The 24,374-nt window shown below is 42.6% G+C and overlaps 1 protein-coding gene across 5 annotated transcripts; it reads right to left on the bottom strand.

Annotated features, from left to right (window-relative positions):
• Positions 1 to 272: 272 nt before the first annotated feature.
• On the bottom strand, positions 273 to 23,971 carry LOC309687846 (SPARC-related modular calcium-binding protein 1-like). 5 transcript variants are annotated; one of them, XR_014270874.1, is made up of 12 exons: positions 23,416 to 23,971; positions 12,765 to 12,939; positions 12,080 to 12,304; positions 11,338 to 11,391; positions 10,379 to 10,426; positions 8,612 to 8,692; positions 8,246 to 8,438; positions 7,202 to 7,260; positions 6,874 to 6,967; positions 5,077 to 5,423; positions 2,008 to 2,347; positions 273 to 1,903 (listed from the first exon to the last, which is right to left on the bottom strand). XR_014270874.1 is itself a non-coding variant. In XM_082503083.1 (11 exons), exons 1-10 carry the CDS (start codon positions 23,494 to 23,496, stop codon positions 5,093 to 5,095), a joined length of 1,341 nt encoding a protein of 446 aa, XP_082359209.1. In that variant the 5' UTR covers positions 23,497 to 23,970; the 3' UTR covers positions 273 to 1,903; positions 5,077 to 5,092. The 5 variants fall into 5 exon arrangements, 4 of the variants coding, with proteins under 4 accessions (XP_082359209.1, XP_082359211.1, XP_082359212.1 ...); XM_082503083.1 differs by lacking the exon at positions 2,008 to 2,347 and having other exon boundaries at positions 23,416 to 23,970; XM_082503085.1 differs by lacking the exons at positions 2,008 to 2,347; positions 23,416 to 23,971 and adding an exon at positions 14,431 to 16,098.
• Positions 23,972 to 24,374: the final 403 nt, after the last annotated feature.

The raw sequence follows: 24,374 nt of genomic DNA, 5'->3' as shown, positions 1-24,374 counted from the left end.
AAGAGGCCGAGGTGTGGTCTGCAGAAGCTGGATTCGAAATGTGAAGTGAAAGATTAATAAGAGCTTTTGAGAGTTGTCCAGGTGTCCCCAGGCTGTGGTTCCCATTACGGAAGTCAGATCACCTCCAAGAGATCATAAGATTAATCTGATGGGCCAGAGGACCATCAGATTAATCTTATGAAGGATGAGAGAGAAAATCGAGGCTGTAATCCGCACTACAAAATGACATTATCCTGACTTTTATTCAATTCAATTTTATTTATATAGCCACTTTTATCACATAATTTCTTTTGTGAAACACATTATAGTTCATATCCTCAGGCTTTGTCAGTGTTATGAAAGGATTCAAATCTGTTACTTTAAGGATTGTACTTCATATTATAGGATGTCTAATTTGAATCAGTGAAACCTTCACTTTATCTGTACCTTTAGTTCCTCAGAGGAAAAGTTACAATGTACCAAGCAATTTCTCAAGCAGAAAGCATCACTCCGTCATTCTTTTAGATTACTCTGAATAAGATTTTGTGTATTTAAAAAAAGGTTTCTCTGCACTGAAAACTTGCAGTGAATAGTTTCTCTACTGAAGTGAGCTTTATTATTAAAAAGTCACACAAACTCTGATATTACTATTTGTCAGGTCAGGTCACCTTTGAATGTGGCTCAGATACATAAATTCAGATTGACATCTCGATGCCTTGACCTCGAGCAGAACAATCGCACAGAGCTTTCATGCTGTGTCGTCTTGATGTGGCACGGCTCAGCACTTCTTTCAGGATAAGATCCTTAAACAAAAATGGTGGACGGTGTCCTCACTGCTGCATATTTCCAGCATTTCCAGTCTAAGGTATGTTTGTGAAACTGGCACAAAGTCGCACAGGAAAGCACATCATCTCCTCCGGCTGCTAGGAAGCCGCGGGACCTTGTTAATCTCCCGTCGAAATACATTTAGCCTCAGTGATGACCTGAGACGGGCACTAATGCAGGATGGGAAATAAGTTTTACTTGACTGTTATGAAAGATGCTATTCCTCTGTTGTTTCCTGTTTATCTGTTGATTAGTTTATTAGGGGACAACAACTCGGGCAGCTGTTGCTGTGGAAACCAACGGGCCTCCTGTTAGACCTAATGAAGGACACGGCGGCTCCATTGATAACCACCGAGTCTGAGATGCCGAGACAGCGTTCACACGTATGACTGCTGAGATGAATAAAAATGAGATGACAAATTTATTGAAATTTACAAACAGCAAAAACATGAAGGTTGAAGTTACATCCATCCATCACACCTGTTTTTCCCTTTTTTAACTCACAATTACTTAGTAGAAAATGCTGTGAGTCGATGATGTGGTCTGAAAATACAACTTAACGAACAAATTACAAAAGTACATATACTTATGTATACATGTGTTAATATATACTGTCAGTATGTGTTGTAACAAAGTATGTACAAAGAAGAAGAGATGCAGGCTCGGGAAGTAAAAGACACATAAGATTAATGAAAAGAGAAAAAGGAAAGCAGTAACTGAATAAATTAAGGTTTCTTGGTGTTATTGGTCTGGAATCACGAGCAAAAGTCAGCCAAAAAGAATCAAAGCTGAACCCCTGGATGGCTCTGCAGGGTGTGAAACAGCAGAGGACACTGAGCTGCAAGTGGCTGAGAATGGATCAGATTACTGTAGTGGTTGTCTGGAGTGCCAATTGTATCTGAGCTGGAGGTTGCACATTAAAACCTCCCCCTGCTCCACCCCACAGCGATAGTGTCAGGAATTTGCGACCATGTAGGAACAAGTGGGCGACAGAACAGATCTTCCAACCCCAACGATGGCGCTTCTATGACTTAATCACTAAAACGAGCTGCCTTTTGATGTCAGCTGATTTGTCTCGTTGCTCTCGGTCGCTTTGACTCTGAAAGAGAACCAAAAAAATGGGAAAGAGAAATGAAGGGTAGGAAAATAAAGACAATAGAATCACATCAATGGAAACTATTTTTCAACTCTAGCCTGTTTTACCGAGCTCAGCAGAGTGACGGGTCCACTGGCAGCGTGTCTGGGGAGTCGGCTCCTCCATCACTACTGGAGGTCACTGCTATCTCTCCCAGACACATGTTAGTTCAATGCCCCATGTGCCTCTCTTTATCCTGTCTTTCTCTTCATCTCTGAATTAGCAGCTGCTCCTCAGTCCACTTGCCTCTGTCTGCCACCTGCCAGTTCTTATCTTTGCACTTCACCTTGCTGCTCTGCTTGTCCTCTTGCTGACTTCCACTTTTCATAGTTTCTGCAGTGATTCTTACTGCCCTTCCCGTCCCTGTTGTTGCCTTTGTGCAGAACCTAATTTCACCAGTGTGTCCTCCTGTTCATAAAGCAAGACTTTTAGGTCATCCAGACTCGAGGCCTGTTTCCTCGTATCCACTCTATATTCCTGCTCTTGCATCTCTTCAGGCACTGCTGCTTTCTAATGCTATACAATCTCTACAGTCACACTTCATTGACGCCGAGGCTGCCCACAGGTCTTTCTCACTGCTGTTCCTCAAATGAGATTACACTTGTGTCATTCAGTCTAACTATTATGGCTGAGTCATGCTCGAGTAAATATACAACAACAACCTCAACTAAGAATTATCAATTTTTGATTGATAATCAGTTGTTACCGACCTCCGCCTCTGGGGAACTACTTTCAATTCCAAGGAGACTGCACAGATCAGCTGGTGTGAGGCAACGTTTCTCCAAACAAGCCCAATCTGACTGACTGACTGCCGTCACTTTCATACAGATCGGTGAAGGTTTGCAAATGATAACAATGGATTGCATTTATATAGCGCTTTACAATTCCACTATTCATTCACACGCTGGTGGAGGCAGCTACAGTTGTAGCCACAGCTGCAGACTGACAGAAGCGAGGCTGCCATATCGCGCCATCGGCCCCTCACCAGTGGGCGGTAGGTGAAGTGTCTTGCCCAAGGACACAACGACCAAGACTGTCCGAGCCGGGGCTCGAACCGGCAACCTTGCGATCACAAGACGAACTGCCAACTCTCAGGTCAGGTCAGCTGACGTGTCACTGACGATGTCAGTCTAGACTTTAAATGGGATCCTTGTAGCTGCTCTAATCTTGTATTTTCAACATTATTTCTAAATAATATGGTACTTTGATAACTCTGCCAGTGAAATCTTGGAAAAATAAACTGAAGTTTTCAGTTTACACAAAATATATAAAATGATCTACAGGATGTTTGCAGATACAGTGAGAAAATGCTGCTGTTCTCTGTCATCCGTCCTTCACTGTATAATCGTGTTTTTCATGCTTGTCGGTGGAATCAGCAACATGATTTAAGATCTCCATATGAACCAGATGTTTTGTTTACATCAACAGAAATGACAGAAAAATCCAGGCAGAGAAAGACGGAATATCGAGCTTATGACCCTTACAAACTTATAATAAATCCCAGACTCGTGTTGCTATAACTAAGAAAAACACACACACTGGTCGAGCTGTCACTGCCGTCTGCGGTGGGCTGATTAGTGAATCGCTGTCACCACCGAGCTGTGACTGATAGCCCCCTGACAAATGGGCCTTTTCACCTCGACCACCGTTTGTTTTCGTTTTACGAAGGTACATAAACACTCAGACATCGTGGGTGTAATTTGTCTCGCTGCCAGCCCAAACTGCTCGGCTCCCCTTAGATCAACAGCCTGAAAAGGAGAGAAAAGACGCTTTTACCTCAGCCAGCAGACCAATGAGGAGGCTGGTTAACAGCCGTGTGAGAGAGAGAGACAGCTGTGAAAACTGAGACGAGAACAACTCTGCGTTATCCCACTGCTGCTGAAATATCACCAGGTATATTAGGTAGGTATATTCTGCTGCTTCTACTTTTACTTATCTAAATCCTGCTACCACTAACTGCTCAGTACCACTGAAACTGGAGTTATACTACTGTGATTATGCCACAGCAGAGGCGTAGGCTGTTTCATGGATGGATTTGCTTTCCCAAAATAACTACAAGTTGCAGCTTCTTAGCAGTAATAAGAAGCTGCAAGAGGAAACAATCAGCAGAGGAAACAATGAAACTGAATTTAATAAGATGTAATTGTATCCTGTTTGTTCCACGCAGACATGTTTTCTTATTTTCATAGCTCTGATAATCTGTGTATTAGCTCGACATTCATCAACTCTCAGACCAACACGAGCTGCTTAGTTTCAGTTGGGGTGACTGAAGTAGACAAAAGAGACTGGAAATAAGAAAAAAGAGGAAATATTAAATTATAAAGCAACGATCAGAGCTGTAAACTAGCTGCCATCTAAACCATACAACTTAAAAAACACTTCCAAAACATTGTGCTAACCTGAAGACAAAAGGAAACATGGAGACATTCCCACTCTGTGACTGTGTTTCTAAACTATGGCACATGACGAGCATGAGCCGAAAACGATCACTTCATCAACCTGGCTGGAGAAACGTATCAAATGAGCTTCATGCAGCATGAGCGGGTTCGCACTGAGCAGCAGCTGGAGTGAGAACAGAGACTCTGCTCCCTGTCGTTGCACCTGTCCTTAATCAGGCCGATCGGTTCAACGGCTCCGAAGAATTGGTGCATTCACAGCGTGTGCTCTACTCTCTGCTAGACTGCACCGGCGAGCTCAACGTGTTATTTTGAAACAAGCTGAGCTGCTGTTTTATTGAACTGTGTCATGGTCTAAGTGAACTTTGATTATATTCTGTTTTTACGGGCAGCAGTGTGAAGGTTAGCGTCAGCTCGATGGAGGTTAAGCATGTGCAGTACGTCGTTAGGGCGCGTAGAGCTGCCGTTCCTATAGTCTACCAGCCTTTCCCTGAATTTCTTCTCTTCCCACTGTCATTATCTTAAAGGGAAAATCTGTTCAAGTTCAAATCTGTGGCAAACAAGAAACATGTAATGAGTAAAAAGGCCAGCTGTATTAGATATATTCAGATTTATCTTATTTTTTCACAGAGCACAGAAAGTTAAGCAAGGGTGATGCAAATCATTCCCAACAAGAGGTACAAGTTAGAAAAAATTAGAAATGATTAGCTTAACCACTGGGTTTATACTGCAGTCGCATACCTGACGGTAAGCCTCCTCAGAGAGCCAGGCACACCCTCAGCTCCTCTAACGTTAGGCTTCGGTCTCGATCGCTGTCGCAGTACTGGGCGAACTTCTTAGCACAGCGTCGTGGCTTCAGTCTGCGCCGCAGGAACTGACGGAGGGGTCGAGCCTCACGCTCACTGAGCCACCCGTCGGAGTCCACGTCCAGCTGACTAAAGTGCCACTGCAGCACCACCTCTGGCCTAGAAGACTCTGCAGCATCAGCGGAGGCATTATCCAGAGAGGAGGAAGATGATGAAGGAGCCACAGAGGGTGGAGGGTTTGAAGTGGGCGAAGGAGCACTGGAAGGATCTGTGTTTGAGTCTCTGATGGAAAGAAGCGGCACAAAAACCCAAGAGATGAGACACTTTGCTGGTGTAAAGGACGCCACCTCATTCAGGTTCTTTTTTCAAATCACTTTTCACAGAAAACACATTTAAAGAAACAGTTCTGTGTGACAAAATAGTGAAAAACTTAAATTTGAAAGTCACTCAAACCTTAAAATCACTGTTAGCATCACAGAGAGCACGGAATAAGAGAAGGAGCAGCCGACATCTTCACACATCTGTACTCAGATTTGACAGTGTGTCTCAATGTTTACACACTGATCGTATAAAACCCAGCAGCACTATTCACAACGCTCCAGCAGAACTCAATAAACATCCCATTTCACAAGGACAAGGGAGCCTGCTGACAAACAGAATCACCAGATGGATTTCTCAGTTCCCTCTTATCAGTTATAAAGCAAGCTGAGCAACTGAAGCTTCAAATTTATGTCAGACACAAACCGCAAACAAGTCTGGAATGAATGAAACGGCAAAGCCAAAGTTATCGTGAAGAAATATGCTGGAGCTGAAAATCTGTGCATGTTTGGTGGAGAATAATAAAGTGGGTGAAGGATGGGACACAGATGCATGAAAAGCATGAACCTGAAGAAGTGAGCCAACAACATGTTTGTAAACTGAGACTGAGGAGCAGATGGAAAGAATGAGGTAAGTGCTGATTGGCAAACGCAGGAAAACAGATGGGAATATTCCGTTCTGTTCTTCCTGCAGGTTATCAGGTGCTTGATCAAATCTGCACTGTTCACCGATGTGTGGAACTGGTTTTCATTTTCAATTCTGCGTACCATCTCAGCACTGCAACACACCGGAGGAATCGCTATCAGCTCCTGCTGTGCAACAGGTGGCACATTACACACCTGAGACGGAAGAATTTCTCTTGATTTAAAGCAGATCTACAGGTTTCACGTTGTACGAGCACGCAGGCACAGAGCGGACGTAATGCAAATTTATGGTGCGAGTCTGAAGCCTGTTCCATTTCACAAAATCAAAACATATTTAAATAATACAAACACAGCCTGCTTAGTTCGTAGGGGTCTTCTAAACGGATGTCTGCTTATTGAGAAATGATTTTTATCTGAGATAACTGTGCCATCTACTGTTTCCACCGTATATTTCCTAAATCAGTGCCTGCTTACTCCAATATACTTGCACATTAGTCAGGTTTCTCTCTACAGAGAGGTATATTGAAATTTCAGGCACTAAGACAAACTTCCACATGTAGACACTTTGGGACTCTCAGAAACTCGACCTGCTACAGACATGTTGTTCATTTCTATTTAGAGATTCTGACATGAGAGTACGTGCAGATGATGAAAAAGTGAGTAAATAACAATTTCAGACACAGCCTGAGATGTTACTGTGAGTTTCACAGAAGATCATTAATCACTGCTGCACTCGTCACCCCCCTGCTGTCTACAGTATCCAGACTTACTGGTAGGGACTCTGACTCCCAGCATGCTGTGCTTCCACCTGCAGCGCTCTGACCAGACTCTGAAGGAACTTCTTCTTACGAGCTCCAGGACACCCTGTGAGATCAGAGTAAAGACTGTAACCTGAATGATATGAACATCATCGGCCTCCACATGACATCAGACACGTAACAAATGGCCTATATATAGTAAACAGGATGAGAAATTCACATCTGGGCAAACTGCTTTTCAGTTATTTTGGCTGAAAATGGAAAATGTGTGAGATGTTTACAGGATGCTTTAAATCTGTATATTTTTGTTTTTCCACCAATCAGAAACTTTCATATTTACCAGGCAGAGGTTTCTCCAGTGATGCAGCCTCTGCCCTAGTGCAGTCCGGGATTTGATTCCTGTGAACACACACACACACACACACACACACACACACACACACACACACACACACACACACACACACGATCATCACATATAAAGTCAACCAAATTGGAAAATGTGAAAAAAATAACATCAAAAAGGACTTAATGTAAAAAACAGGGTTTGGGTGGAATCACTGATCACATTTTCATGGAACTACACATTAAAATAAAAACTCTATATGGCTCATCTCACTTCATGATTTATTTTTAGCTTTTTATTGTTTATTAATGCGACGAAGCCCCAGCTGAGTATTGTGAGCGCTGTCATCTCGGTCCTTTGAAACCAGACTGAAACCAGCAGCTGAGACTGTAAACTCCTGGTTTACTGAGGTCACAGAGGGACTGAGCAGTAGAATTTGAATTAATAAATGCAAAATATGACTGGCACTTCTTTTCATGTACACAAATCTGATGCTTTGATTTGTTTTGTGTGCTAAAGGGGGAAACAGCTGTTTGATTTAATTGGCTGACAGTGATTTCTATTTACAGAATTACAAGTCCAACCACATAAAGTGCTTAAACATTAGATAGAAAAATTTTAAAAAACGCATTAGGCCTAAGGGAGTTTATTCTCACATCAGTGAACCAAAACCATCACAAGAAAACATCCACCAGTTCGCTCCCAGGAGTTTGAAAGCAGCTGTGCAGCAACAACGCTGATAAAGCCCCTCGAGAACAGGAAAGTCCGACCATAATTTATTCTGATTTGCTCTGTGTCTTTCCTTTAAGGCAAATCCACCTAGGGAGCAGTGACAGTAATTGGTGTAAAATTATATGATTAACATGAAATGCTTCTGTGACTGCAAAACCAGTCAAATCTGACGACTGGAAGGGAGGACAGGGGATAAGAGGAGCGAAAAAAAAAGAAAAGACAGTAAAAGAGAAAGTTTTTAAAAGGAATAACAGTCAAGTTTCCAACACACTAATGAGCTAAATAACGAACAAACAGATTTCTTACCGTGCTGAGGTGCCTGGTCGTGGCCTCCCAGTGTCCACTCTGACACACCAGCAGTAACCTGTAGCAGTGTGGCACTGCACGGGGCTGTAACGCCCATCTGCAGTGCATTCTGGGATGAAACGCTCATCCTCCCGGGCTTGACGAGTCTGAGAGAGCAGAGACGCTCGCTCACGCTGACAAGTCTGAGGATTGTCTGCGCACACACACACACACACACACACACACACACACACACACACACACACACACACACACACACACACACACACACACACACTCTCTATATCAAAACAATTCTGTATATATATATGTCTCTGTGTCATATATGAGAATACATATACATATATAAACATATACGACTCTTACCAGGAGGTCGTCTGAGTGAGCGGTTTCCTCGTGACTCAGAGTTCATCAGGATGGTCACCCAGAAAGGAGGCGCCGTCAACTCTGAATGAGAATAAAACAGCTTTCAAATAAGATTTCAGAGTATTTCCCTTTTTCTTAGAGGTCGTTCAGCTGAATATCTGCTACAATAACACAACGTGACATGAAAAAAAACTGCATCCAGTATACGTATGTGTTATATTTATATTATATTATATTTCAAGTACACTGGGAGGAACACAGAGCTTTTCCCTTTATCAAAACATCCCCACTGTTTAACACCCAGGACTGACCCAAATATATCTTAACGTAAACCGAAAGCGAATTTTTGGGCCACAAAAGGGAACAAGCTGCAAACAGCCACTGACAGGTCATCGGTGTACAAGTCGACATTTGCTTTCTGTATCCCACAAACACACACATCCACTGTGTTACTCTAAACTCATGAGGACTTATCTCTGTAGCTGCTCAGTGCTTTTTATCTTCACCATGTTGTTTGCTTCTGAGTGATATTATGTGGGGTTTGTTTAATTCTTTAAGACCTACCATAGAACCAAGTCCGCCAGAGCTTATATTATATTTTTACATGCTGTGGAGCCATTTTTGGGAGCATTTCAAGTTGATATACATCAATACAACCATTATAGCCCAAATTTAAATAATATGTATGCATTAAGTGCATAGTAATTACATAAATTGCAAAAAAGTGCAATAAACTACAAAAAAATTTAAAAATCATTTTTGCTTTTTTAACATATATTTGTAGTTAGAGAAATTTAAGAGGCTTATCCCTCAAAACTGTAAATACAAAACAGTTGCACAAAATAGTTTCCCACCACAGGAAATTTATTTTGAGTGTCTTCATAGTTTTATTTTTGAAATACACCAATTTTTATATACTGCAGGAAAAACGAAAATAAATATTATAGTGCAAATTTGCAAAAAAAAAAAAAGCAGCATATGCATCAAAATAAACTATTTCCAGCAGTGCAATATGAGTCCTAAGCATCCCAGAAACGACACAGAAAGTCATAAAGTCAAACATAACTTTTAAAAACACAAGTACAGGCTCATGAGGCCCTGATGGTAAAAAAACTACGGTACATTTCCGCAAAATGACGTCCCTTCCGGTTTCGGGCAGGACATGGTGGACATACGATAGTTCGCGCTGATGGCTTTAAAGGGTTAAAGACCTTTTTCTCAAGAACCAGTGCCATGTTACATATTATATATTATATTATGTTAAATCTGATGCTGTGAAAAAGCAATGAGCAGCACTGTCACATTGTAGTTGTTATTAAAAAAGGAAAAGTTTGGAAAGTTAAAAATGTTAAGGAGGGTTGAAACAGAAAAGACTTGACCCTGGAACCTCTGCTGTATCGTCAGTGTGTTATATGGTTTTGTTTGTTTAAGATGAAGATGAAAAATGAAACAAATTAAAACCCATACATGTAAAATGATAATCAATTTATTTTTTACATTTGTTAGAAGATTCAATATATACCCCAGTTCCTAAAAAAAAAAGTAATTTTCTGAGTCCTGTATGTGATGTATGTTTCAAGTTTTTCCACTTTACAAAACATGAAAATTAGCTTTCTGTTCCTCACTTACAGCTAATCTTTAATTGAAACTGACGTGCTGGTATATAAATGACATGTAGTGAGCTTCACAGTGGTTAATCATAGCAGCTATGTTCTGCCCACGTATGCATTAAACTATCTTTAGTAGAAGAGGTTTTTATTTTCTCACCTGCAGGTTTTCTAGGGTCCAGCGTAGGTCCAGGTCCAACGTCTCCATCTGAAATAAAAGAAAACAGAGTGAATGGAAGAAGAAGAAGATGGGGGGATCGTTTGGACAGATGGAGGAAAGCATGTGAAAAAGCAGAGAAAGGAAATTATGAAATCGGGTATGTTCCACCTTGAGATTTATACAGCGAAGATGTCCATAAATATTAGTTACAATCTAAAAACTTAAAACACAAACACAATACAATAAATACTTTAAATTTAACAAGAAACTTAGAGGAAGTGCTACATTTCTACATGACACTGCAGAGCAGCTCAACAAACCTTTACCAAAAATCCTCAGTTGCATCTGTAAGGGGACAAAACTTTTATAAACCCATAAAGGCTCACGAAAACTACACTTATGCTGCCAGTATAAGATTTTGCAGCAGCACGTAGTAGAGTTATGTATGCCAGACTGGACAAGAGCATAAACCTGATGGGGACTGCTGCTTTAGAAAATCTGAATGTCAGAGTAAATGACCTTTAAATTAGAGCAGACCAAACCTGGCAACCTTTTCTGACTTGGAGTGGAATATCTCGGAGACGTTATGGAGCATTAGGTTTGTTTTCCTCTTGGGTGAGTTTTTTGGTACTATTTTTATGTTTTATAATGTAAAGAAGTAAAAAAGGACCCAAAAAAGAATGAGAGTAGAGGGAAAAAATCAGACAAAGAGGCATTTTTAGAGTCTTGGCATGTGAAGTGCTCTGTGAATTATTAAGTCCCTGCAGATGTGTCTGGCAGAGAAACAAGCAGCGTGTGATGCCAGGAAAAGGCAGAACGAAGGACAAATGAGAAACATACAGACACACATCTAACCTGTAGTGAATGAAACATATGAGTGTGTGCACACTGTGCTCCACAGTTATTTTAAAGCAAGGACAAAACTGCCTTTGTGCAATTTAAATAAAGCGTCTTCTTACCTTTGACTGGAGTTGCATCTGTATCGGTGATCTGAACGAGCTTGGTGAGGTGATCTGTTCAGAATAACAGGCACAGCTCAGAGTGGACAACAGACTAAAGTTCAACATTCGTTCTGAAGAATTAGAGGACTTCCACCTTTTCAGGCCTACACACAGCCTTGGCTGTTGTTTGCATGTATCCTCGAGTGCTGGTGTATCTGTATTTCTCTGACATCAACAGTGAAACTGAGCCATTGTTGTTACACTTGGAGCTGATAAATACCGAACAATCGCTACTTTTACTGAAATGCATGAAACCAGAAGACTTCACAACCAAGTCCACGCACAGACTGTTAGTGCTCTATTAGTGTAGACTATTTCCTGCTGTCTGATACATGTGAGAAACTGTCACTTATGTATGAAAAGAGCTTAAGAAAATTACTCCTTCATTCTCTGCTGCAGGTAGCAACATGTATGCTGGTAAAGTAGTCCATGCAAACAAAAATACTCGAGTTTCATTACAAAGTAAAGCAGTTTTAATAAAAGACATCAAAGAAAACCCTGAATACAGTAAATAAGGCAAATTAAATCAGTGCTTCCATACGTGACATGTGAGCTCACCAAAATACATCAAATACATGCATTAGAATAGCATTTTTTTAACATACATAAAAATGCTATTTTAAAGTCCTTCACAGTTAAGTTGTTTTGTTTTGGGGTTTTTGCCAACAATCTGTAATACTTTGAATAAAACATAACTGACCGGTGCAGTTGGGGATCACATGGAGGGCCGTGGTACCACTGACAGGTTTGCCATCAGGCGTGGAGCACCAGCAATATCCGGTCTGGTTGTGGCACTGTATGGGCATGAAGTGACCTTCGGGACCGCACGCAGGCACAAAAACTGCAGCTGCAGGACTACCACGGCTGCGGGCTCTGGCCTCAAGGCCCTGAGCTCGGGCCAGCTGGCATTTAGTCTGCAACGGATCTAAAACAGAGGAAATTAGTATCCATGTGTGCTGCTATAGATGGGAAGAGTGGAAATCATGAATCCTGATGACACAGATGTGCATACCGTTGCTCTGCCGACCAATAAAAAGTAGTCATTGTTAATTTAAGAAGAATGTTTCTATTGACTGAGTTGATTCACTTGGGAAGAACATTTTAAGCTGATTGAATGAAGGACAGGAGCACAGTGGTGTCCGTTTATTTATGCTCCCGGTTTAAGATTAAAACAGTCATTAAGAGCAGGCAGAGGTGGCAGGAAACTACAGCTGATTAATAACAGGCGTCTTTTTGTACTCGTGATATAAAGCAGCTCAAATTCAGATAGAAACATGAGAAAAGTTTATTTCAGTTCAGATTTTTTAAGCCAGTAAACTCACCACCAGAGCATCATGGGAAACATTAAGAACAGCTTGTGATGATGTCGCTGTAAAGCCCTGTACCTGCACAGTGTCCCCGTGGGACGTGGCGGAGCTGTGTGTTGATGCACTGTGCCCTCTGAAAGGCACACAGCGATTTATACAGCCTGCCATTGCTGCCACACACAGGTCTGTGGCGCCCCCTCTGGCAGTCCAGCACACAACCACGAGGCCACATGTTCTCTGTGATCAGGAAGGGCTGCAAACAGGAAACATTTAGAGTGTACGTTGATTGTCATGTCAGTTATAAACACACTATGAAGGGAAAAGACAGTAAAAAGAGGTTTTAAAGCTTCGACATGTCAGCCGTCTGTGAAGAGGTGGTGGTGGAATCCTGCTCACGGTTATAGTTTGTTCATATCCGTCTATGAGTTTTCAGTTTCTCTCTCCCGTGTCCTTGTATCTCATTTAAAAGTCTCTGTGCTTGGTGTTTTTCTGTCTTGTTACATCCTACTTTCTATTGATAGACTGTGTCTGGTGCATGTTTTAGCTTTACTTCTCTGTGTCATCTTATCCTGATTTAGTTCAGCTGTGTCCTCCAAGTGTGTCACCTCTCTCTGTGTATTTATAGTCGCTGTCTCCTTTTGGCAGATCGTCACGCTACAGCTGTGAAGGATAAAATGACCAGAACTTTGTCTGACTTGAAAGAGTGCTTAAAAGAAAACGAGTGAGAGAAAAGAGAATAAACGGCCTCACAAATGTGTCGGGAAAGGCCGTTACGGAGCGTGTCTTTCTCACACCTGCAGTTTTACCTGTAAACTGGCTCCAGCTTTGCAAACTGAGTGGATAAACTTTATTAATTGAGGGAGAATGGCAACTTTTATAGTTATTTATTCACCTTTCAGTCACTTTCATTTTAAACTGTGTAATTTTAAAACTGTATATTCTGTGTATTTATTATCTCAGTCTTATTGCCTGTTCTTATTGTTCTTATCTTTAACTGCTCTGTTGTATGTTAATTGCGCCTTGGGGATAAATAAAGTCTTTCTGATTCTTCCTGCACAGTCTCCATTTCTTCTAGGAGCTGTGATTGGCTCTGTGCCTCACGGGGAGACTTTAAGGTGCATTAAGTGATTTTTTTTTTAATTTTCAAGGTAAATATAATGAATGAAAAATGAGTCCGTGACAAGCAGCATAATATTTTGGAAGAACTCTCATTAAAAGCTCTAAGAAGGCAGTGGAAACATGGCCAAAAGCTATTTAGACTGCACACCACAGTTTCCTCTTTTCTGAGCCGTACAATTTATGCTAATCTTTCACAATTCACCAAACTGCTTCCAAAATAATTCTGACGTTTTTACACTGCCATGAAAATACAATTTACAGGACTAATACTGCTACTGCATTTTACTGGGCACCACTCAAACATACCAGAAGAGGTACATTCGAGACACTGGGGATCAGAAAGGCCCCAGAAGAAAAATTCTTGTGAATTTTGTTGTGCATGATCAGATATAACAGACAAACCTTCAGAGCAAATTCTTCCAAAGATACTGAGAATTCACAACATGTAAACTTGTGACAAAGAGAGAGGAAAAGGGAGGAGAAGAGGCATTGATTCATGGAGAATCTGGTGAGTGCGATGACCTAAATTACTCCCACATGAGCCTGAAAGCCCACTCTCAAGTCACAATCACACACATCTCTATTTAAATACACACAGATTCCTCACACCGCCTCGCAGACTCACCGAAAACTCCCCAAACATACAAGGTGGTGCACACTCAGCTCACGCCTATACAATACATACAGAGTTGGCTGCTAACTCCACCTTCTCGCTCTTCATCAGAGCCTCTTTGTCAGCTGGCCTCCCCTCTCTCCTCACACACACTCTGAGACACACGGGTAAATTTGCTATGGTGTGTCAAACATTGCTGACATAATTTAGTGGTGAATGAGGCCTCTGTGCCTTAATGCCAGGACATTAATTAATGTATTGACTGTAGAGATTAATGTGAACAAATCAAGATACACAAACAGAGCGAACAAATAAAGCTTTGCTGCTGCTCTCTCCTCAGACACAAGAGCAAACACGACCAATTAAGTTATTTTAGTGAGCAAACATGTCAATCATTTGCTGGTTTTATGCAGACTGTTATGACGTGGCTTTGCAAATGTAATAATTTAGGTATTAGGGGTCCACACTTCGTTGGTGTTGCTTCAGTTCATTGAGATTTGTGGGGTATTTGTTCACGCACGTTATGCTGTGACGTGTTTAGGCCAGCCACCAATTCCACATGTTGATATGATCCTTGGACATTTACCCACAATGTACTTTGTGATGTTTGCATTGTCCCTGAGTAATTCAACAGCCGGTGACTCAGAAATGAAGGTAAAAAATTGAAAAATTGAACGCTACGAACTCAATCAGCTGATTCAGAAGAGGTCAGAGTGAGTCGTGGATTTTACACGGAGGACAAAAGGAAGAATGAGAGGAATGCATCCTGGAAGAGAAAGAGGCAATTAAGAAAAAATAATAAATGAATAAAACACTGCCAAGGGAATAAATGATGAATGAAAAATATGTTTTTAGTTATGAAAGGAATAAAAAAATTAATTTGAGGACAGAGAAAAAATAAAAACTTATTAGTGAAAAAGCAGCCTAGAGGAGGTGCAAGAGGATTGAAGGGTGGAGCAGGAGTCTAGCTGGTAGACTGGCTTTCCTGTCTGTCAGGCACAACTACACCAACGACTCCTCAGTGTTAAAATGATTCGCATCAATGTATCTGGCCTTGTAAACTCGAGCCTGAGTGTGTGCGAGCAGCAGAGAAAGTGAGAACAAGCTGCCACTGTCTCCTCCTGCCTCGCACCTTCCAGATTCCTCAGAGTGGCGGCTGTAGGAAAACAGAAAAACTCATCTCCTGAGCTTTGCCGTGTGATGTTTGGCGTGAGAGAGCAGCTGATGCTGACGAAAGGCCTGTTAACACCCCGAGCTGGGATTTAGCGTCAGAACAAACTGCCTGTGTCGTGGGGAATCACTCGCTTAGCATTTTTTTTTAAAAGTCTGAATTTCATTTATGCAGCAGGTCATTAAAGGGCAAACACACACAGATGAATGATGATGACATGTTTACATCTCAGGTGCAGATGTGTGTGCACAAACATCACCTTGTTTTCTTCATGCATTCCCTGAGAAGACGCATACCATCACACTGCTACACATACATATGGTGCGACTGGAGGAGACCAGCTTTTTTGTATATTTCAAACCATACATCCAGTTTCTGCTGTTTATCAGGTGAGACACCTTCTCCCCTGTCACCTCCTCTAGCTCTTCTCGCTGGACACTGAGCCAGTTTAGAGATGTAATCCCTCCAGCGTGTCGTGGGTCCATCCTGGGATTTCCTCCCAACTAGAGTTGCCTGAAAAATCTCCCCAGGCATCCAGGAGGCACGCCCAAACCACCTCAACTGGCTGCTTTCAGTGAGGAGGAATAGTTGCCTAAAGCAACTACCAGTGAGAGCAGAGGACATGAATGACTGACTCTGGTGGGGGAATTAAAGCAATCAGACACCGGAATATCCACACGCCTCTGAATTTGTAGCACCAGCCAAATTCTCATTCGCTATTTTACAGTTTCCAGACTCACAGCTGCATGGGGAGATGAGACTAACATCACCGTCCAGCTTCGTATCATTTATTGGCTTTAAATGCCCTACACAGCTTTCTCATACAATCTGGTCCACGAAAAGTTAACATAAACTGGTTTAGCTTTTATTATGTTTAGTCAAGCAACATACTACATTTTCATTACAGTTCTGCAAGTAGGACGCCCTGCAGACTTTAATAAAACTGATTCCAAAATGGAGAATTTTCTTCTTGCACATACTCTCGTTCAGTGATCGTGTAGGACATCTCGTTAAGAAGTAAAAGACCTTTGACCGTTTAGTTTATGTACGAATTTCCTTTGATGTCTTTGTGAATTTTTGGATCTGGTTATGGCCCTAATACTGTAAAATCCAAACACATTATCTCAACATAGAGATCTTATTTATAAAGATATTATGTCCCTCGTAAAAAGCACTAATACAAAAAAAACAAAAAAAAAAACAGAAGGAGGTACGGGACAGCTGGACTCCCACAGGAGATGTTGTGGGTCAAGTTCAGCATCTTCCAGCCTGAGCTGCAGGGACATCACTTCTTGTCATCATTCATCATTCACCAACTACAACTACAGCCTCTGTCAGGATTTTACAGCATGCCAGGGGCTCACTCAGAGGCCAGGCTGCTGTCAAACACTGTCAGGGTTTTTATGGTACAGTCTTCTATCCAGTCCAGCAGGAAACAGCGAGCAGAAAGAAGACAGAAGCTTTACAAATGCAGAGATATTTTTTAAAACTATTATGACGATGCATTCAGGCAACAGTGGGAAACCTAAAACAATATACAATGTTAAAAGTTATTTTATTGATGCTATTATTAACAATGTAGTTTTAATTCTTTATAACTGGAAGAGACATTTTTGATTTCTTGAGACATCACAACCCCAATTCCTTTTTTTTTTTCTTCTTTTGCCTGTCCCGTTTGGCTCTTTTGCATCAGAATTATTGTCTAAAGGCGAAGAAAGATGCCCAACGGATTTACTTTACCACATGGACCATCCCAGCCTTGCCATAATGGTCTATTTGATTCACCTTTTATTGTTTATTTTATTTTCACTTGCTAAATACGGGACAGACTTGACTGGGGAAAAGAAAGAGGGAAAGAAAAACAGCAGAGAAGAGGAACGGGGATAAAGGGCAAAAAACAAAACAACAAAATAAGCAGACAAAAAATAAATATATCAATCACCTGGATCACCTGTTGAGAAAGAAAAAAGAGAAAACAAGCAGAAGAAAAAAAAAAGAGCAACATAATAAACATCATCACGATGATCTAAATATTAAACATTATTGTGCAGCACATAAGATCAACAGAACACAGTGTGCTTTGAGGTAGGAGCCAAAAAGGGTGTAGTTTGTGTGTGTGATCACCCGTGTGTACACCTGTGAGCATGGACGCGCTTGTTTTTAAAAGGTTCCTTCATGTAATGATCTGCTAGAGGGTGTGGGGGGGCCACAGCCCCGTCCTCCAGGACATGAAGCAGGTATGGAGGAGATCAAAACTCCAGACATCCAGAGGCCCCCAGAACACAAGAGACCAAGGAAGACCAACAGAGGGGCAGCCGCGCCACTGTCCCGGAAAGAGCTGAGGAGAGTCCCAGATGAGGGCTCACTCAGCAGCCGCGGAGCAGAAGCCAGGGGGAGTTGCAGTGACGTGCTCGTGAGCCCCAGGCCGAGACGTCGAGGGCACCCCACCCCCGAAGGGGCCCAAGCGAGCCCCAGGCTCCAGGCCCCGACAAGCAGCCACCAGGAGTGAGCCGGTGTGCACCTGGACGCCCACCCCTGGACACAAAGAACCACCAACGCACCGATGTCTGAGGGCGTCTGCCACTGGAAGGGGGAGTGGTGGGGGGAGATAGGACTCCAAACCTTGGAGGGCCTGAGGTGTCCCCAGAGAGGTGGCGTCTGATACCCAACCTGACATATAGACACAGACATACAGACACACACAGATACAAACATCCATTCCCACCCTCATGCTCTCATATACACTTACTCCACACTCAACCAACGTGGAGACAGACATAAAGAGACGCTGTACACACGATCACACTCCCCAAGCGTACTCTAAGCCCCGGGTAGGTACCCTTGCCCCTGAAGGGGCAAACTGCACCCAGACCCAGGTGGTGTTACCCTTTTCCCTGGTGTGGAGAGAAGCAGACTGCCCCGACTCCGCAGCAGCAGGGAGGCCCCACATTCCAGACCCCAATCGGACGGCCAACTCCTCCTCCTAGCCCCCCCGCTCCAACAGGTCGCAGAGAACGGGGGTGTGTGAAGACTCCAAACCTCCCTCCGCCTGCTCATATGTAATGTTGATGCATGTGTGTTCTAAGGTGCATTTAAACCCCAGGAGGGCATGGAGCTACCTGCCAGAGAGCAGCAGGTAAGCACATGGTCCCTCCTGCTAGCCCTCAATGTCTACGTGTATTTAAAATTGAGAGGTGGGCAACCACGCCAGGGGTGAGGTGTACACCCTGATGGTCTTTTGGATTCCGTGTAGCGTGCCCACCCCCAAGATCCTATATGTATGTGTAATGAGAGTGTGAGTAATGTGAATGTCTAAGTTGTGGGATAAAATTGAGGCACAAGAAGCCAGAAGGGGACAGAGGGGGGGATGCCTCCCCTGCACCCTGGTGACACACCTTTACCCCAAGGCCCTGCATGTGTGGGTGATTGTGGTGCAGCAGGAAGAGGGAGGCAGCTGGAGATGGGGAGGGAGGGAAGGAAGGGAGGGGCAAGTGACACCCCCATACTCCGCAACCCACCAGGGAAAGGGGGCCCAGGCCCATCCGGACCGGGGCCCAGTTCAGCAGCGCTGCCCGGCCCCAGAGCCCGGGACAGCCCACCCGACCCCACCACATAGAAAACTGCACCCACCCCGTCATTCACTCATCTTCCAGACTACACAAGACAATAGACGCCCAGGCTGAGATCTTCCTCCACCTCTCCTGTATCTCCCCCCTCCTGCAGAGAGAGTTCCTGAAGAGAGGAAAGCTTCTGCAAGATGTAACAGCCTCCCCCACCAGTTGAAGAGCCCCCCATGTGGCTCGATGCACTGGCAGCACCCTGTGCCAGGGCTGGGGCCCCATACACCCACCCGCCCACAACCCCGGCAACACACCAACCAGGACCCAAGCCCCCCAATTCCAAAAAAAGTTTGGACGCTTTGTAAAATGTAAATGTAATGATCTGCAAATCTCATAAACATGACTAAAAATAAAAAGCATATCAAATGTTTAAACTGAGACATTTTATAACTAATTAGGTTAATTATGACCCCATCAGTAAAATTAGTGGTTATAAAAAGAGCATCACAAAGAGGCAGGGTTTCTCAGACGTAAACATGGACAGAGATTGACCAGTCGACAAAAAACACATCTAAAAATTGAGGAACAATTTCAAAACATTGCTTCCCAATGTAAAACTATGAAGGCTTGAATGTTTATCATCTGCAGTGCACCTCTCCATCCACACATGCAGGGTAGTGCTCTGCCGTGCAAAGAAGCCGTACGTGCACATGATCCAGAAACACTGCTGGTGCTCGGTTTAAAAGGCGTGCATGGAATTGGCAGTTTGCACATCTGGAAAGAGGCCATCAGTGCCAATCTGTTTTTTATTTCACTCCTGAAAACGAAGCCGTTTGTTGTTTTTAATCTCTCTCTGCACTTCTTCTCTATCTCCACTTTCAACCAGTTGAAATAGAAAAGTGCTTCTCACTGGAGATCTCCTGAGGTTCTCTCTCCAATACTGGTGTATTAAATGACTGGTGTGTGAGTCTATATAAGTAAAACTGAATTGTACTGAGCTGAAAAGGAATACCAGTAGTCAGAAACATTGAAATGGTATTTTCAGGTAAACTTCCAGCTGGCCTCTTGCATTATTTCTTTATTCCAAATAGTAGTTTTTAAGAACGTAACACTGTTGCTCTGTTTTTTACCCCCCCCCCCCATGTTAGCACTGAAGTATTTCTATTCAGAGTGCCTCTGGCAGTGTGCAGTGACTTTAGTCAGCGTGCCATATTTCATGTTCTATAATATTTATACACGCACTCAGTGTATAGCTGATATTTGTCTAGCACACTGTAAAATATATGGCAGGATTACTGGGGCTGTTTTTCATTCTCTCTCTCACACACACACACCTGTCTATCTCCCATGAGTAGCAGCTTAAATATTTGCCTGGCAGCGCAGCGCAGTGTGTGTGTGTGTGTGTGTGTGTGTGTGTGTGTGTGTGTGTGTGTGTGTGTGTGTGTGTGTGTGTGTGTGTGTGTGTGTGTGTTGTGGTCCTGCTGGCTGGTCCTACCCTCCTGCTCTCCAGGGAGCTCTCACAAACCCTGGACAACTACTAAATCAACCCGATTAATGAATGTCTTTGTGCTGAATATAAACATCGTGTGGGCCAGAATAAAGAGAATAATACAAACGCTCCTCTGAGGCCGTGTCACGACTGCTCGCTTTGACTAAAGTGATTATGAAGATGATAAAACCAGACAGTTTAGACCCACTGTGGCATTGCTGTTAGTGGCCAGTCCCTGAACAGTAATACTCAATTACACAGATAAAACACTTTTTAACATTTAGCAGCTGCAAGATTTTTTTTCTTACCCACACTAAAAGCGCTGTTGCCGCTGCAGCTCCGTTTGTGTTTTTTTAACTTGGTCCTCCTGGAAGATTTAAGCTTGGGTAGAATTTTGGTGTAAAGGGGTCGACTTTGGTTTACTTTTCTTTGAGAAAACTAACCTTTACACTTTAGAGGAATGATACTCTTTCACAAAAGCAGCTAATTTGTGAGTATACATGCAGATATTTTCTGTTAAAGTCCAACAAATCAAACTAAATCTTACGGTTGTTGGTATCTGCATGAAACATACAAATGTGAATAAAACTCAAGGCTAGTAGTTCAAAAGCAATAAAACTAAAGTCTTTAATACTATTGTTCCACCCAAGACCTGCAATTTTCCAAGAAGCTCGCCAACAACTTTTATGGAATATAGTCAATCCTCTTTCATATCAAATGTAATGGCCTATTAAATGCCTCATAAATGCACGTTTTTAAAAATGGCTTGTACCTATTACCTTGATAAACTTTTGACTTTAAAGGTTTTTAGGCCAGAGTCCGGGTTAGATACTGAGTAACTACCGGTACCTTACAAACATATCTGAAATAATGACTGTTTTTCCACCTGATGATGAATTAATTTCACAGACCTTTCACAAAAGGAACAAACATGAACAAGAATCATCCAAAAAAGAGAAAACATCCAGTGATGCACTTTTTTGAAGACAGACGTTTGAGGAGAATGATCAGAGCGATCTGAGCTGATAGGAAGCTCAGATCAACAGTAACTCAAAGTCACCCAGTCGTTACAATCAAGGTGTGCAGAAGAGCAGCTCTGAAGACTCAGTACATCGGACCTTAAAGCAGCAGACGTCACTCCTGCCAGCTAAGAACAGAAAACTCTCCAGAAGAACAGAAGACTGGAAAATGTCATCTGATCTGTTGGGTCTCAATTTCTACTGCAACATTCAGATGGTAGGGTCAACAATAAACAAAAGGAAAGCTGCTTCATATCAATAGTTCAGGCTGGTGGCAAAGGTGTAATGGTGTGGGGGATGTTTTCACGGCACACTTCAGGGTCCTTAGTGCTACCTGAGTGTTGCTGCTGACCATTTCCATCCATTTACGACCAGATAAAATCTTCGGACAGCTACTTAAGGATAACACACCATGCCATAAAACACAGGTTTCTTGAACATGACAACAAGCTCAATGTGCCATGTCAATATGGACCAAACCCAGTACTAGCCTGGTGTAGCTAATAAAGTGTGCATCATGGACATGATCTGCTGTCCTGCCCTCCTTCAAGGTTACTTTATTTATACCCGTAGGCAAATTTTCTTGATATATGATAGCATTTGGCAGCCCTTCACTAACACACACACCTATTTAAACCTGATAGACACATATTTGGTAAGTATAAAAGATAAAAGAAACTTTTTCTTTAATTTAAAAAGAAAAATTCACCCCGTAGAAGATGGGAACCATTATTCAGAATTGATAAAGCCATCTGTTGTACCCGTTTAGAGTACAGGGAGGCTAAACAGGGCTGTGACTCGCCTATCAGACGACTGGAGCATCTCACTATCCGATTCAGGTCTGACCGAACCATGCCACCAAGCAAAAAGATAAAGCAGACTGAATATAAGAACGATAAAAGAAAATTCAAATTGTTCAGTCAGTGTGAAAATGATCGAGTTTCCTGAGGCTGTAAAGGCGCGGCGACCTTTTTGCAGACCGATTTGCAATTCTCATGAAAATTGAGTATGTCATTGATTATGATTGAAAGATATTTATATGACTGCACTTGATCTGTTTTCTGTCCTTTGCATTCACCTGTGAAGAGCAGATAATTCTGTCTAATATAAGGTTACTTTGTGAGTCTTGTAAGGTGGAAGTGATCTGCTTAAATGTGCATCAATTATAAATTTATACATTTTCCTCTTTAGATCCTATTTAAAATCTGCGGGATCTGACTGTATCATAACATCACATGAAATCCTGCTGTGCGGCTAGTTTTGTTCACTTTTCATCTTTAACGTGTGTTGTTTATGTGATACAACTCACTTTGGTAGCTCTTAGACAGACATAACGTTACTGCAGTTTTGGTTAATTTTTCTCAAAAATACTCAAAATAAAAAATACTCTCAAAAAATACACCTTTAGATTTTGTTTCTGTTTACGGGAAACTGTTTTTGTCCAAATGTGTAAAAGTTTAACAAAGTTAAGTAAACTAACCCACTTATTCTAAACTAGGTTACAGTTACTAGTTTGAGGATCGAAGACAAGACAGACACGAATGTACAGGAAAGTCTAAGCAGAACAGAACAACACATTATTATAACTGTGGTCAGGTCCATTAGTCCAGTAACGCATTAACCGCTGTGTCCAATCAGGAACGTTAGAGTGACCCGTGAACGCGCTTCGATAAAGCGAAACCTTATTTTTCCAGACATGTTTGCGCCTGCACCGCTGCTGTTACAGAACTGCCAGAGAAATGAGAGTTCGGGTCTTACCGCCGTCTTGTCGGTCTGAACCGACTCCGAGAGCAAGAAGAGGAGCAGCGCGCGGCAGGTGAAGGTGAGCGCGAGCATCATTGCTGCCACGGAGGAGCACACGCGGAGCGGCCGCGCGCCGCTGGCTCTCTGGTGTGCAGAGGTTTCAGAGCTGAGGCCGGCCACAGTTTGAGCGCGCTGGCGTGATCGAGGAGGAAGAGAAGAGGCACGTCGGGACTCAGGAGCCGCTCCTTCCGACCTGCTCACGTCCTCATGCTGCTGCGAAGTGGTCGCGAGCTCCTCCGAGGAGTGTGGCTCAGCACGCGCACATGAGACCCTCTGCTTCCCAAAGTGTACTGCCCATTTCCGCTCTCCTCGTGCCAAAAACGCTAACGCAATCCAAAGGGTGAAGCACAAAGCTCTCAAACTTACACGCTTGTAAATCCAGTCCAGTCTCTCTCACAACACCTGGAGCCACTTCTGAAAGCTCAAGAAAGCAATTTAGACTCAAATAAACAAAAGAAAAATGTGTTTATTTTTACAACTGCATGAACATCTGTGTGCACGAAGGAGAGACGAAGTAAAGGAAAAACCCAAAGCCCCCTCTAAAGTTAAGGGGTCTGGGGTATTTTCAGCATTTAAAATGAATAAATTAAAATTAAATTAGATTAAAAGATTTTATTAGAAACTTTTGTGATATGTATGATTCTCAAGCTCCCGTGTAGCCCTGTGCCCTCATACAGATGTATTATTGAAATGGTAGAGTGGTCTACAAAGCGGTGAAAGAAAGATTTCTTCCCAAGTTAACTTACAATCCTGTATATCCTCCTGGTACAAAAGATTTAGCATCAATATATATGCTTAAAGTGTTGAAAGGTGTCGCCCCGTTTCCCCTCCGCACACGCCCGTGTTTCAGTGCACTGATTGGGACAAATATGGAGATGCTGCGTGAATGCGTTTATTTAAAATAAACAAGTAGC

Source organism: Aulonocara stuartgranti (assembly GCF_965226115.1).
Source record: "Aulonocara stuartgranti genome assembly, chromosome: 14".
NCBI lineage: Eukaryota > Metazoa > Chordata > Actinopteri > Cichliformes > Cichlidae > Aulonocara > Aulonocara stuartgranti.
The sequence above is the reverse complement of the archived record's forward strand: the minus strand, read 5'-3'. Positions and strand labels throughout refer to the sequence as shown.